Below are 13,394 nucleotides of genomic sequence, written 5' to 3' on the forward strand. Positions count from 1 at the left end.
AACTCCTATTTTTTCATGATTTGTTTAAGTGTGGTAGTCTTTTTTTATTCCTCTACCTTTTCAGTCATTCTTGTCATCCTCATTACTGTTATTAGTAATTCTTTCAGTATGTTTATTCCATTCTATTCTTCTTATCGCTATCTCCATTATTTTATCGGTTTCTTATTCCACTGATTGTAGCTGTCTTCCTTCTTTATTTCTTTACTTTATTTAGTCCAGTCATGGAAGTCAAGGTTACAAAAAGCGTAATTGAAAACTTAGCTTCCTACATTAATTCAGGCATGCTCTTTTGCAGATTTAGATAAAAATTATGTATCACGTCATATTTTACAAAAAAGGCAGTAATTGATCATTTTTCATAAACTATTACTTACGAAAGTTCTGGTGTTGCCAAAACTGAAGGATAAGGAGGAAGTTGAAATGCGACATCATAAAAAGCAAAGGCTATCATCACTAACAGGCTATAGGTTAGTTGTGTTTCGATTACATTTACTTTTCTCTGAGTTATCAAAATGGAGAAAAAACACCATCGCAGCAGTCTGAATTCTCCAGAACAATTTCAGTTTTGTGTGTGTACGTGGACTGATCACAGTGGTAAAAGTGCATCAGTCCCAACTTTTGACTTTTGACTTATTTGCAAAGATGGTAAGAGAAATTGATTGCGATTGCTGTGATTTGGATTGCATCACACACACACACACACACACACACACACACACACACACACACACACACACACACACACACACACACACACACACACACACACACACACACACACACACACACACAAATAAATTACATTAATATGCTATGTAAACTTGACGGAAAAGATGAAAGTTTTGAAGAACCATCAACAATATGTCAGTGCTACAACAACCGAAAGTTTTTGGAGGAAATGCAAAAATAAAAGCAAAAAATCCTGTCTGCAATGATGGCAGTGCCGCACGGAAATATATCATTTTTTCCACTCATCTGGAAGAAGTTAACGATTTACTCGTAAGATGATGAAGAAAAGAAATAACACTGCAGGAAGATCCATAAAACACCCATGTAATCCAGGTTTCAGGTAGTCAAGAATCTCTCCCAGTTGTAAGTGATACAATCTATTAATGTAACAAGTAGTGCGATTTTGAGATTCAGGCTGCAAGAATAAAACTTATTGGGTAAACTGTACGAAGTATCAATGTTTAGAAAAGTAAGATAAATGTGAAGTTTTATAGCTTGCAGCATCCCCTTTGTTTAAGCCTAGACATGAAATGATGGAAGCATTGAGATTTGAAAAATCTCAATCTTAAAAATTGAGGCTATTTATCGATAACTTCTTTCTACAAAATTTAAACCGCAAGACTGTTTCGGTATCTAGATTTTGATTTTTTTTTCTAGACCTTCCTACTTCTCTTTTCCCTTTAGGTTTATGTTGAATTATTATTTCGTGTGGTAGCCTTTCTTCTATTTGTTGAATTTGTTCTCTCTAAATATTTTGATGTGCTTTTATTATTATCAATTATTTGTAATTCATTTCCTATTTCGAATTCTGTAGGATTTCATACATCCTTTAACTGTTGTAAGAAATTTTATTTCTGCTATTTATATTATATTTTATTCGTTTTTTTCCTCTCTGTCCAGCTTTCTGAACCGTATAATATTTTTGCATTGGTGTGGCCTTATAAAATTTTGACTGTGTTTCTTCTTGATTTGCCTTTCGTTGTCTCATATATGGTACCCAGGACCAGATTTACGCATAGTTTAAATCTGTACAGCTACAGCTTATATCCTCACATCATACGTTCCTCGTCCTCAATATAGACAGGCTAACATTTGCCTACTAGATGGCCTCTTAAAAAGTATAGCTTAGAGACCGCACCAACCTTAAATCCGGCCTTGATGGTACTATTGTCTCATAATACCACTGATTGTTTGGAGTTAATTATTCATGTTTGATGTCAGTGGATTCCATATCTTTACTCTCGTAATTCACAAGGTTTTGGAAACGGTGCTGTTTATTACCACTCTTTATCCTTTTTAAATCTTATATTACATCATAAATATAAATCATGTTTCTTGTTCTAGAATTTGGTGTTCAATCAATATTTACTTCATATCATATATTTACTCTTGCCATAGTTTTACTGTGTTTTTTAATGAAATTCGTAATTTATATTCAATCGATTACTCATTATTATCATCATCATCAATTTCTTCATATGTATACTCTCAAGAGATGTTCAGGCTACTGTGACATCATACTACATGATTAAGTTTACATCATTAATATTGTTGTATCAACAGTTTTCATCCAAATTAGTCAATTACTTGTCGGTCCTCCATTTTTGTTGTATCTAACATTTCGTTCTTCTAAGACATTTATGACTTCTGAACTTCCTGTTTATTCATAGTACTAATGTGTTATAGGTTAAACAGTTACTGGTGTTCCAGATTACTATACAAAACCTGGAATTTGAACTCTGAGTAATAACAAAGAGACCTCCTAACAGTTGGTAAAACTATCACATAATTAACAACGTTTAGAATACCAAACATCCCTTGTTCCATTCTTATTTGGACTTCTTCGGACAACCTGAGTACTATTAGTGTTCAATAAGGTGAAATATTATTATTATTATTATCGGAGAGTCATCTGATGAGACAACACGTCATCCTCACCAGATGTTATACCTTTTCTTGAATTCATTCACACTCACAAAATAAGCCATTTAATGACGCACCGGTCTATCAGAAAAAAATCTAGCTCATGATTGCATTCATTCTCAACTTCCATGGATGCCTGCTCGTCCTTACCCTGCCCTCCATAAAATGAAAATTCCATCTACTCGTATCTTGTATGACCCTTCCGGGATTTGGCGATCTCTACCATATCACTTCCTCTTTTTCCTGTTTGCTTGTGTGTGGTTCACAAATTAATTATCATTATTTTCAATCTGTCCTCATCTACGTTCCCCAATCCCAATATTATCTTTAAGATTCTCCCTTGCATCTGCATCACCTCGGAAACTAAGAGACCAGATTCCCATATTAGATTGTATCATGGCCTTGTGAAAAGGCAAAATAACTTCCTATGAGAGAAAAATCTGGATTTTCCCGCTTTCTTGACTGCATTCGTTCTCCGCTTCCATGAATATCTCCTTCCCTCTCGCAATTAAATGAATATTCCACATACTGGTATCCTGTATGACACGCTCAGAAGTTTGAAGTCTGTTATATCACCTCTGCTTATCCTTTTGTTAGTGTCTGTAGTCCACAAATTCTCAATCTGTCTCCTTAAACTACATTCCACAGTCCCGATATCATCTTTAACATTCTCTCCTCGCTCTCTTTAGCACTCTTTTCGCAGTATCTTCATCACCTCGGAAACCAGGAGATCAGATGTAAACAATAGTCCAGGTGAAGTCATCGTAAAGAGACAAAATGACTTCTTTATCGTACATGTCAATTTGTCCAATGTTCATTTCAGCATTGCAATAATCCTCTGAATTGTATTTAGAATCTTTGGTATATGACCTCTGAAATTCAACTACCTATCTACCAAAATTTTGAGATCCCTAGTCTGAGCAGTTTCTTGTATAATCCTGCAAATACAGTTGTTCGTATCATCGGTAAACAGGTGTATATCTCCTGTCAAGTCCTTCACAATGTCATTAATGTGAAGATTAAATAACACTGGACTAAGGACGTATCTCAGTTTACTGTTACCATAAATCCTGCAGATCTCTCCCATATACCACGTTTTGACGTCTGTTACTCAGCGAAACTCTTATCTAAGCCAATAGTTTATAATCCAATCCCGTATCTTCCATCATACCTATGCAATAGCCTTCCATGCGGTATCCTGTCAAAATCCTTAACAAAGTCCAATTCACAGTTTCACCATTTCCATGATGAAAATCATGGAACAACTCTTTTACGTCACACACATCCATTTATGTGTGTGTGTGTGTGTGTGTGTGTGTGTGTGTGTGTGTGTGTGTGTGTGTGTGTGTGTGTGTGTGTGTGTGTGTGTGTGTGTGTGTGTGTGTGTGTGACATGACTGTTACCCTTGTTAAAGTGAACATAATGCTCATTAGAAAAAGAATACTTCCAGTACAATGGATAATGTACAAAAAGTATAACGAATTTAGGGTTAGAAGAGCACGAAGTTTTTGGTAAGTTTCGCAAAATGCGTAAGCACATTTTTAAAATTCTTTCCATACTCGAGTTAATCTTTTTACTGGGCGGATTTTATTGGTATTTGGCATTTAGAAGTATAAAAGTAATCCTAAGTTCAAATTTCGTTACAAAAGTGTCCAGCCAGTGCTTGTTTTGTTTGAAATGGATAATTTGTAGAGGGACAAAATAATATGCCGAAATTATATATTGCAATGTTCCTTTACGTTTTCGCAGTGTCAGGATTACAGAGATTATATACAGTATATATTCATGTAGTTCAGTTTTGGTTGCAGTCGTTTTGGTTTCATTAAATCATTTTGGCATACTGATCGTAATTCGTAATAATTCCTCGCTGAAAGATGCAATTCAATAAACTCTGAAATTTTAAAATCGGTATTAAAATTTGATTTTTCGAATGATATCAATTTTGGTTTCATTCAGGTCATCCGTATTGTAAAAATTTAATAAAACAAAATTATATTTGCAACAGTACATAGTACACAACCAAAATGGTATCTGTTACTGAATGGGAAGGATATCAACAGAGAATGGAAAGCTTTGAAAAGATGTCTAAACGATGTGATATCTGAGTGTCTCTAGAGTTCGAAGAACAAATGGAATGGGAGTGAAATTAATGTGCAATCTCATTAAACAAGAGATCCGTAAGATAATGTGGAAGGAATATCGCAAGAATAACAGTGTGAGGAGTTATGAAATACTGCATATAAAACACTTAGAAAAGTTACGAGTATTGTACGGAAAGCTAAGTTGGCATATGAAAAAAAAAATTGACTGCACAAACTGAAGGCAACCTAAAAGAATTTTATCGTTATGCCGCAAGCAAGCAAAAGAACGAATATGGAAGAATAACTTTACTGAATACAGATGGCACCTTTGTGTCAGAAGTAGATACGATAGTTCAAATAATGAGTACGTGGTCACTTATCCAAGATCTATCTACCTGGTGCACAGTGCTACCCTTACATTCGATGAAGAGTTAGAGGTGCATGAGAAGGAGGTTCTAGATCCGTTGCATAACCTGGATAAGAATTTGCAACTCGCAGATAAGATGGATATTAGGACGTATGCTAAAGTAATATTCAGCCGAACTGGTCAGGCCCTTGGTCTTATAGTTTGAGTTTTGGCGTAGGAAAGGTTCCACAGGAATGGGAAGAATGTTTGATAGTTCCATTGCACAAAGGTGATGCAAAGACTGATGGATCTATCGACCTAGCCTATCACTGTCTCTAGAGTGATTGTGAAGATTTTAGTGAAGGTGGTAAAAACTTGTATACACAAATGGGTGGACAAACAAGCTATACTTTGCCAGGAACAGCATGGGTTTACTAAAGGGAGGCATGTCTGAGTAATTTGCTCATAATTTGCTTTATAATAATATTATTATTATAAAATAAGAAGAAGAGAGTAAGAAGAATTGTTTGGAAGAGATCTTTTGTAATTGTATGTGATAGGATTAACTTAATGAGATCAGAATTGTGGATTTTAGTAACTGAGTAACATTAGAATGTTGTTTATATTATCTTATGAATAGCATTACAGAAAGGAATTTTAGTTTAACTTCATATCATTTGCTATCTATCCCAATATGCAGTTATTGTGTTTTGCATGCTTTATGACCTTTAATTTAAATATGTTAACCTCTTAACTCGAGTTTCATTTAGTATTGAGTCATAATTGAGTGTATGAATTTTTGTGTATTCTGTTTAAATATTCCAATAAACTTGTCATATTTACCTGAACCTGAGTCATGCCTGAATACGATTCCAAACTACTACTTATAAAAATAGAACCTATTTTGGCGGGAAGGAATTAGAAAGTAAATATAATTATAGATTTAGGTAACGACTGCAATAGTCTGAATCTATACAGCAGCATTAAAGTAAAGTATTGTGTGAGAACGGCTAAGAGTCTAGTATTGTCTCCCTGAGTAGGAACCTTTTCTACTATAGGATACTGGCTGGCGCAGCATAATAAAAATTTGCCAGTATCTGAAGAAGAAACAATCCTAGACATAAATAGATGTAAGCATATTAGGCCCGATATGTGAAGAAGTAAAATAGCGATAGGAAGATATAAATCAGAAAATATAGAGAAAGCAACGACATAACAATAGAACAGTCGGTAGGATTCTAATTGAAAAGGGTTTGAATAAGAAAGGATATAATCAAGTAACAAACTAAATAAGTATAAATCACATATAAATAAAAATATTTAACAATAGGCTTTAAACTTCTGAGAGAGCGTTATAGGATATCGGTTGATAAAATTTTTCGTTGTGTAAGGTTTGAGGGAGAACAAGATGGCATCCGTGGAAGCAAAATTTGTGTGTTTTTAAAAAGGGTAAGAGCTCATTTTTTTCTCATAGAATCGTGAAAAAGGTTTCCTTGTTGAAGTAGTGAGTGAATCTAGTATGAATGAGTTTAAAAGAAGGCGTGACAGTTGGTTGTGGATGTCGTGTAGCCTATCTCTATGTCTTTGACTACTTGGAGGTAGTCAAGGACTAATAATAATAATAATAATTTAGATTTATTATAGGCTTCGTGAAAAGTCTCGTGAAAACAACAGAAATAACGATAATCAGACAACCGCATATTCAACTTTAACAATTAAAACAAGTTTGCTTGCAGTGTAATAATTTTATTTGTTAAACTTGCTAAAAAGAAAATGTTATCAAGACTGATAACATTTTCTTTTTTCCATTTTAAGTCCATTTTTATTGCAAAACGATTTCAGTTGTGAACTGAAATCTGACTGTTTTGATAATGCACCAAAATCAAACATTACTCATGCAATTCAAATTTGTTATTAAATTTGCTATTAAAGTGATCTAATTATAGTTGGTTCAAAAATATTAGAATGGCTAATGAAATCAGAATTAAAATTTTAAAAAAATTCTCAATCATTCTTTAATTAGTTTAATAGCAACAGCTGTCTGAGTGTTATCTTTTTAAACTTTTTTTGGATTCTTTATGGGTTACGTTGTCTTTCTGTGGAATCTCCATGTGTATTATAAGGACCGATTTAAGATAATGAATTAGCCTCTTTGAGAAGGAAGTGACTCGATCTATTTTAGATAATATATTTTCTCTAGATATTTTAGATAGACATACAGAGAAATTAAATGCTATGCTGAGAATGTTATTTTTTTCTTTGGCGTGGCGTATAATGACTTGATTTGTGTACTGTGATTTTAGCCAAGGATAGTTGATTCTTGAATTTAGATTATTTGTGTTGTTCTTTTAAAACTTCAAATTTTGTAATTAATCTTTATTTTAATTTTTTAATTTGTGTTTTCAAGTTGAATCTTGTTAGTGTGGGAGTTTAGTCTACTTTTCATACGCTGCCATATATATTCTTCTATAGTTTTCTCTATTGGATGTGGATAAGAATACATTTCGGTTAAATAATTTACCTAGAGTCCCTTTAGTATCGTGTAAGCATTCATTTATTCACTTGAGTTAATAGTAGAAGCTTTTAGCTCGTTGAATTGTATTATTTGTTTAAACCATTCCGTTTAAAGAACCTATTACACATATTGTATATTATTATAATCTATAAGAAATATGCAAATGCAACATAATTTTATTATGGATGATGTAATAAAAAATATTAACAATTAGCAGAAATCAGACTAAACAGCTTAAAATTTAGAATAACCTGATATGAAGATGTAGTCGTGCAATAAGCAGGTCTCTTCGTAACCCCCCCCCCCTACACCCTTCCAACAAGCGTTTAACAAATTGCGAAACAGATGTGTTTCGCCATCGCATTGTATAATCATTCATTATTACAACTGAACCTGGAATCGAATTTTTGGTAAAGTCATTTTGTCGTTTATCCAGTCCTTGCAAAATTAACCTGCGTGCGGAAGGACGCATGCTGATTTTGCAAGAACTAACAATTGAACAGTTTTTCTATCATTAAAATTGTCGAATTACCAAGTTAGAGTCATTCCAGTCTTTCTTTCAATAGGACCATTTTTCAGGCCAAAATGGCAAAACATGATGAAATTATATATCGCAATAACTCCACTCTGGCTGGGTGTAATTTAATAAAATTTGGTATTTACGATATACACCTGAAGATGTCCCAGGTGATTTAATTTCAGTTTCAAGCCGTGAAATGTTTTTAAAACTTACAAAAATTAATCCAACTACTATTATTTTCCTCTGAGTGGATGGAACTTAATGAAATATTTCATATTTAGGAACTCTTAATATTTATCAAATCGGTTCGATTTTGGTTTCATTTGAACCATTTGTTATGGTAAAATTAGGCCCAAAAGTATTATTATTATCTGAGACCTCTAGGGAGACAAGGACTCATCGAGGGAGGCTATAAATCACTCAAATAAGCTGTCATACCTTCCTTTAAATATGCCGCTGTTCATGTGAGTGCGAATGAACAGCCGCATATTTAAAGGAAGGTATGACAGCTTATTTGAGAGTTAAAAACCTAGCTCTTACCCCTTTCTTGACTGTGAACAAACTTAACTTCCATGGATGCCCTGCCTCCGTGTTCTCTCCCTACCTTCCATATAACAAAAAATTTCGTCAGACAATATCTTATAACACTCTTCAAAAGTTTATAGAGCTCTATTATATTACTCCTCTTTCTCCTTAACCAGAGTGTAATCCACATACCTGCAATCTATCCTCATAATCTAAATACCATAATCCGAATATAATCTTTGTAACTCATATTTACACCCTTTCCAGAGCTTCTTTGTCTCCTTGGAATCCGGGAGACCAAATCTGCGCACAATAATCCAGGTGTGGCCTTATCAAGAACCTTATAAAGAGGCAAAATGACTTCCTTATCGCTTCAACATCGCAATTATCCTTTGAGTTGTATTTGCAACTTTTGATATGTGACCTTTGAACTTCAAATTCCTATCCACGAATACCCCAAGATCCCTTGCCTCCTCAGTTTCTTATAGCATAATCCCGCTAATATAATATACTGCTGGAAATCTCATCACGCCAAAGTGCATAACTTTACACTTACTAACAATAAAATGATAGCCATTATCGTTTGCCCAAATTTCCAGCCTGTTCAAGTCATTTCGTAAGTGCTGATATCAGTAGCATCCCTGATTGCCTGCCTATCTTCGCATCATCGGCAAACACCTGCACATCTGATGTTGGACCCTGCCTGATGTCATTAACGTATAGATTGAACAATAATGGTCCAAGGACTGAACCCTGAGGTACACTACTTGTCGCCTAAATCTGGCAGATTTTCATCCACTGTATACAACTTTAGATATCTGTCTGTCAACCATCCCCAAGTCAAGAGTATATTCCAATTCCATATTCTCCAGTTTATGCAACAGCCTTTCGTGTGATATCCTATCAAATGCCTTAGAAAAATCCAACATCATCATAGTGTATCCATTCCCTTTATCCAACTCGGCTGTAACATTGATGCTGCCGTAACCCATGCTGCTCCTTGAAGAGTATAGCATGTTTGTCTACCCATTTCTGTATGCAAGTTCTTACCAACTTCTCTAAAATCTTCACTACCACACCAGAGATACTGATAGGTCGGTAGTTAGACACATCAGTTTTTGCACCACCCTTGTACAATGAAACTAACATACAATCCTTCCTTTCCTGTGGTATCATTTCTGAGCTGAGACTCAAGTTATACAGCCATGTGAAAGGCCTGGCCAATTCAGCTGAACATTCCTTTAGCAAACGGGCTGATATTTCATCTGTCCTTATTGACAAATTCTTATCCAGGTTATGCAACAACTCTTCAACTTCATTTTCATGAACCTGTAATTTTTCAACCAATATATCAGTAGCACTGTGCACCATGTTATATACACCTGGTTGATATACCTTAGCAAAGTAAACACTCGTTAATTGAACAATTTCATTAGCTTCCGACCCTCTGCATTCAATAAAGTTATTCTTTCACATTTATTCTTTCTTTTGCTTGCAACATAACGATAAAATTCTTTTGGATTGCCTTTAGCATGACCAATTTTCTTTTCATACTCTGGTTTAGCTTTTTGGATCTTTTTCTCAATAAGGCTGCACATCCATTTCACTCCCAACCTATTTATTCTTCGAACACTAGGCATTCGTTTAGATACTGCCTCATTTAAGCGATGCATGGAAATCTTTGAGAAAGATTTTCATGCATCGCTGACATTTTTTCCATTCAGTAACTGATACGATGGGACCAAGCTAGTATTCCCCTAAGTTGATCATAATTTCCAGCTTTGTAGTTCAACATGTAACCTGTTCTAATCGGAGTATCAATACAATTAGATACTTCCCAAGAAAGTAGATCTGTAACAATACCCCACCATATATTTCGTTTTGTTAGCCTCCACTTCACACCAGATAGACTCAAACTCACCGCTACATGGGACATTGCTGCCATCATTGTTTTCTTGCGTTTCTACCCTGACTGGACTTAAGTTATCTGATATTATTAGTAGTATTTCTCATCCTCTCCTGTCTCTTCTGTCATTCCTAAAAAAAGGTGATATAGTATACCCATTACACTCGATCCCAGTTACCATATCTGGTTTTGATAGCCAGGTTTCACTAATGCCAACCATAAGGGCCTCATCATGTTCAATAAATCAACGAACTCAACTCCTTTGTTTCTGATGCTCCTAGTTTCTGTGTTTCTGTTATGTTTAGAGTACATAAATCAAAAACTGTTGATGTGCTATAACTTCTCTCATATTATGTGCAGACGACAGAGCGCTTCGATTATCAGAGTTCAGTCACAAACATAATAATTCTCACGAAAACAACGGAAATATTAATACAGTGAAGAAGTCATAGGTTTTGGCAAAATCTCGAAACTCTTTCCCGAATTTAAAAAAATATTAATAATGGGACATCTCCATCCTTCTTCACCTGCACATGTATTTATCATCACCAACATATTCATTTAGGTCAGATGCGTAACTGTGATAGTAGTTTTATCGTCTTGATTACCTAATCAATAACCCACACATAGTGCTAATGTATGATTGGTCTGCAACCTTTCTTGGGCGAGATTCAGATAAAAAAATGACTTCGCCCGCTTAAAATTTTCTTAATGTCTTAGATGGTTATAGGAAGTCAGGAAGAAAGAAGAATCTTATCATTATCTCAAATTTTTCAATATATTTAGTATTAGTAATTGTGTAGCGTATTGTCAACAAAATATAAGCTATAACAAGAAAATAAAGACGTAATAAATTATGTCTCCTACCGGAAAACAAAGAGGCTACTGCTGCTACGATGAAAGACAAGACCACAGCAGGACCAGCAACTTTATGAGCGACCATTCCTGCTACAAGGTACATGCCAGTGCCTACGCAACTTCCTACCCCCAAGGAAGTGAGATCCAATGTAGTGAGTACTTTCTAGAAAGGAAAAGAAAATATAAGCGCTTGTAGAGACACCCTTAAATTATATTTAATGCAAATATTTAAATTAAAGTTAAGATATATGAGGGAATCGAAAAATTTAAGAATAACTGATTTCTGGCTAAACATTGCAGGAAAATTAATTTCCAAAATATTAAAAATCAGTACATGACTCCCTACGTAGTGATATTATATTGACTTAGAAAAATATACATGGAACTCTCTCTTAAATTGGAGTTTCAAGTATATCGTTCGTATGGCGATTTTAAAGCTAAACGCTTTGTAGTTAACACACAATGAAACTCTCTAAGAGAGACCGTAGCCGGGATTGATGAGCTTTGGCTGGAAAGACCTGGATTCAAATCTCGTATAGGAATTATGAACCTTTGTCAGGGCTTATGATCCGAAGGTGAGTTAGCCAGTATCTAACATAGTTAGGCGGGTGATTTCCTCTTACAAACCAGGGTTTTTTTCTCACAGAACAACCCTCCAGAAGAAGACTACAGAAATAGCAGAGGATTAACGTTTCCTATCGTAAGCGGTAATCGGGTTTCAAAGACGTTGTTGCTCTTGGGTTGTGATAGGCCATTGAGCTAAGACGAAAAGGAATATGGAATGGGATGGAACGGAACTATCTTTGGCACTGAAGGAAACATTGAAAAACACAGCGCATTTGTCCGATACATGTCTATCTACTGCTTATTTTAATATTTTTTAAATGTGTCTCATTACGAAGATTAAAAACGTACAGTACATTAGTACTGCTGGTGAACCAAAGAATTAGAATTAGAATCCGCTTATTATGATCGCGGATAATATTATTGATCGGCTATTGTTATTAAAACCAGTCAATTCCAAAATACACCATTTAAAATGAATTAAAAAATAATCTTGCTATTATAATCAAAGTTCCGGTTATTGTTATCAAAATCCTCGAATGTTTAGCCTTTTGCGTCTCAGATTTCTAAGAAATAAGGGTTAATCGGGAGAAAATTTGACAAAGGACGTCTGTCGAAATCTGACTTTTTTTTTTTTTGTTAATCTTGCTTTAATCTTATTCTTCCGTAAATCTTATATCTTCCAGGTAAATGCAGAGGGGGAGGTGATTTTTCGAGTTTATTTTCGTGCTCGTTAAAACAGCCCTTAGCATTATGGTAGAAGCAAGTAAAAAACGTAAAGATTTATCTTTTCAAGAAAAGCAAAAAATTTTGGAGTGCTATGATAAGTTGCCCAAAATGAGTCAGCGTATTGCGGCTGAATTTCACAACCACTGTTGTGTAATATCTTAAAAAACAGATCAAACATTGAAACTTCAGCTCTTACTAATGATAACATAGATCGGAAGAGAACCCGGTCTGGTAAGGATACTCAAGTTGAATCAGCATTAAAAATTTGGTTTAGTAAGATTCGTGAAAAGAAGGCTTCGATTAATGGGCCTTTGATGCGTCAAAAAGCAGAACTTGCAAAAACAATGGGCCCAAGAAACTTTCACCGCAACTGATGGATGGTTTAACAGGTGGAAAAAGCGAGAGAATATTGTGTACAAGCGTATTCATGGTGAATAAAAAAAAGTGCTGATTTTTTATCAGCTGATGCGTGGATTAAGACCGAGTGGCCAAAACTTATTGTTGAATATTCTCCCGAGGATATTTACAATGCAGACGAAACAGGACTATTTTCGTGCAATGCCTGAGCATACTTATTTGTTTATAAATGAAAGTACTAAAGGATTGAAATCTTCAAATGAGGGAGTAATAGTTCTTTGTTGTGCTAATATGAAAGGTGAGAAACAAGAGCTCCTAGTGATTGGAAAAAGTAAAAATTC

General features: G+C 34.7%; 1 protein-coding gene across 1 annotated transcript in view; it reads right to left on the reverse strand.

Moving 5' to 3' along the window:
- Positions 1–13,394, reverse strand: part of LOC150109417 (solute carrier family 7 member 14) — a 97,247-nt gene that overhangs the window by 71,446 nt on the left and 12,407 nt on the right. The window contains exon 2 of the mRNA XM_090402343.1: positions 11,413–11,566. Within this exon, the coding sequence (XP_090258469.1) occupies positions 11,413–11,566 (154 nt within the window). The remainder of the gene's footprint in view (positions 1–11,412; positions 11,567–13,394) is intronic.

Source organism: Typopeltis vanoorti, chromosome 2, assembly GCF_054136105.1.
Source record: "Typopeltis vanoorti isolate ZY-2024b chromosome 2, IOZ_Tvanoo_1.0, whole genome shotgun sequence".
In the NCBI taxonomy this organism is placed as follows: domain Eukaryota; kingdom Metazoa; phylum Arthropoda; class Arachnida; order Uropygi; family Thelyphonidae; genus Typopeltis; species Typopeltis vanoorti.